General features: G+C 44.8%; 1 protein-coding gene across 2 annotated transcripts in view; it reads left to right on the forward strand.

Moving 5' to 3' along the window:
* Positions 1 to 441: 441 nt before the first annotated feature.
* Positions 442 to 3154, forward strand: part of ACRC (acidic repeat containing) — an 18953-nt gene continuing 16240 nt past the window's right edge. For both annotated transcript variants that reach the window (XM_006753459.2, XM_015562905.1), the window contains exon 1: positions 442 to 886. In XM_006753459.2, the coding sequence (XP_006753522.1) occupies positions 807 to 886 (80 nt within the window). In that variant the 5' untranslated portion in view covers positions 442 to 806. The remainder of the gene's footprint in view (positions 887 to 3154) is intronic.

Raw genomic sequence — 3154 nt, forward strand, 5'->3', positions numbered from 1 at the left:
GCAGGGGGGATTGAGGGTGAATGGAGGAGTCATGACCTGATTGGCTGCAGAAGAGGTGGGAGGGGAGCACAGGGGCATGGAAGGGATGGGTTTTAGGTGTTGGTGTGAGTGGAGGAGTTGAGGCCTGATTGACTGGGGGTGGGAGTAGAGGCAGGGGTATAGACCCACCAGTGTAAGACCTGGGGAGGAGAGGCAGAGGGAGGGTGAGTGAAGGAGTTATGGCCTGATTGGCTGGAGGTAGCAGGGGTGGGGGGAGGGCTCTAGGCTTGTCACAGTGTAAAGACCTGAGGAGGAGTGGTGAGATGGGGTGCATGGGTGAAGTGAGTGGAGAAGTTGAGGCCTGAGTGCTGCAAGACTAGTTGGGAAGGCAGGAGTAGGAAGATGGGAGTGTGGAAGGAGGGTGGCCTGATTGGTATAAGACCAGTAGGAGGTGGGATAGGGGGATTGGGAGGGTGGTGGTTGGATAGAGGTGTGTGGTGGCCTGGTCTGTGTAAGACTGGCTGGGAGCAGCAGTAGGAAGGTCGAGGGGTCGGGGGAGACAGAGGGTTTGAAGCCTGATAGGTAGACTTCCTTGAGATGTGAGGTGGAAGTAAGGTTCTTTGGGTTTTCTGACTCATCAGTGCTAAGTGGGAGAGGGGTGTAGTCCTTCTTGCTTATAGTTTTCTACATCCAGGCAGTCTGCAATAAGGAAATTTAAGTACTTCTCATTTCACAGAGTAAAGTTTTGCCTTTAAATTAGGGTAAAGAAGCTGCTGAAAGATTAATGCACAATGTAGAAATGTGTTCTGACTTTTTGTTTTCTTAAAATGCATATCTTTGTCTTGACTATAGGTGAGGACATGTCCAAAGAAAAGGCTGGCCAATCGAAGATTCATGATGATGATTGGTGAGATTTGAAAAATTCTATTTTCTCTTAGTTTAGCCCTACTTTGCTGGCAAAACAACTTTCTCAAAAAGTACGTTTGCTTTATTTAGAGTCTGCAGAGTGTATAACTTGGTTAGTTATAAAATGGAAGTATAAAAATGGATCTTAGAGTCATTGGAGTCCAGCCTCCTACTCAATACACTTATCCTATATAATAAAAGCCTAGAGACATCGCGCGATGCTCTCACGTGATGTCGTCACAAGATGGCCGCCACAAGATTGTCACAAGAGGCCAACACAAGATGGCCACCCCCACGTCATCACAAGATGGCTGCCACAAGATGGTCACTACAAGATGATCACCACAAGATGGCTGGCAGGGGAGAGCAGTTGTGGGCAACCAGACCAGCAGGGGAGGGCAGTTGTGGGTGAACAGGCCAGCAGGGGAGGCCAGTTGGGGGTGAGATCAGGCCAGCAGGGAGGGCAGTTATGGGTGACCAGGCCAGCAGAAGGGCAGTTAGGGGCGATTAGGCTGGCAGGGAGGGCAGTTGAGGGGGATCAGGCCAGCAGGGGAGGGGGAGCCAGCAGTCCCGGATTGTGAGAGGGATGTCTGATTGCCAGTTTAGTCCTGATCCTGCAGGGGTCCCAGATTGGAAAGGGTGCAGGCTGGGCTGAGGGACTCCCCCCGACCCCCCATGCACCGGGCCTCTAGTCCTCTATATAACATCTCTGTTGGTAGCCAGGAACATAGAACCCCTCCACACAATTGTATTGTTGAATATGTGTACAGGGTAATTACTAGAATGTTCTGCATTCTGAGGAACTTCAAACCTATCTTTACTTTACTTCTACCTGGTTTATAGTGCTGCCCTCTAGAAATAACAGATGTAATATTTTTCTTCTCCATGATGATGTACTTTAAGGTAGTTGTCTTATCTCCTCTAGTCTTCTCCTGGGACACTGCCCTGGTTTCCTCCTTCACAGACAAGCATGAAAGTGTATATGGGAGAGTGTAGAAACCGTAAACAAAGAGTTTGGAAATAGACCTGAATAAATAAAAAAATTTAGTTCATGATAAAAATGACACTTCAAATCACTGTGAAACAGATATACTACCAAACCCTTGCATAGCTTACCATCTGGGATGGAAAGTAGAAACATGTAAACAGGCAATTACAGTATAGTGTGATAAGTGCTGTGATGGGGGAGAAGTACATGATCCTATAGGAGGGCAGACATTATCTTGTTTAATTTTCACAATAGCCCTATGAGATAAATAGTTCTTTTACAACCAAGGCCCAAGAACAGATTTGCAGAAGTTTGGTGAGAAGTGATGTTAGCTTAGAGTAAGGTGGTAATAGTGGAGTGGGAGAGAGTTGGATGAATATTGTAGTATATCTAAGACATTTTTCCACATTTCATCATTTCTGAATACATTATAGGATTCAGAAATACATTAGGATACATTATATGTTTGATAGTATGTAATCATTTGGTAGTGTACATATAATAATGTTTTAGATTAGATGAAATTTACTCTAGAGCAGTGGTTCTCAACCTTCCTAATGCCGCGACTCTTTAATACAGTTCCTCATGTTGTGGTGACCCCCAACCATAAAATTATTTTCGTTGCTACTTCATAACTATAATTTTGCTACTGTTATGAATCATAATATAAACATCTGATATGCAGGATATATTTTCATTGTTACAAATTGAACATAATTAAAGCATAGTGATTAATCACAAAAACAATATGTAATTATATATATTTTTTGATGGTCTTAGGCGACCCCTGTGAAAGGGTCGTTCAACCCCCAAAGGGGTCGCGACCCACATGTTGAGAACTGCTGCTCTAGAGGTAGAGCCAACAGGTCTTGCTGATGGATTGGATGGTGGTGCCAGTGACCGAGATGGGTAAGACTGGTATAGGAACAAGACTGAGGGAGGAAATCAAGAGTTCTGTGTTGGCCATGTTATGTTCTAAATACTTAGTAATACCCAAGATATTACACATATAGCTGGAGTTCAGTGGAAAGTTCAAGTCTGGAAATATATAATTGGGGGACATGGGGTCTAGGGATAGTAGAATGAATGAACCAGGGAGAGGGAACAATAATACAGCACAGAACATTGCAGGAATAAAGTCCTTGAGAAGGCTAGAGGAGGATGAGATGGAAAGAACAAGGGAGGACTTGGCCTCAGATAGTGGTAGGGACACTATGCTTTTGTTGAGAACAGAGAAGGCAGGTAGTTACAGATAAGCCAGTCAATTTGTTCCTGGGAGGA

Source organism: Myotis davidii, unplaced genomic scaffold (genome assembly GCF_000327345.1).
Source record: "Myotis davidii unplaced genomic scaffold, ASM32734v1 scaffold2551, whole genome shotgun sequence".
Taxonomy (NCBI): Eukaryota; Metazoa; Chordata; class Mammalia; order Chiroptera; family Vespertilionidae; genus Myotis; species Myotis davidii.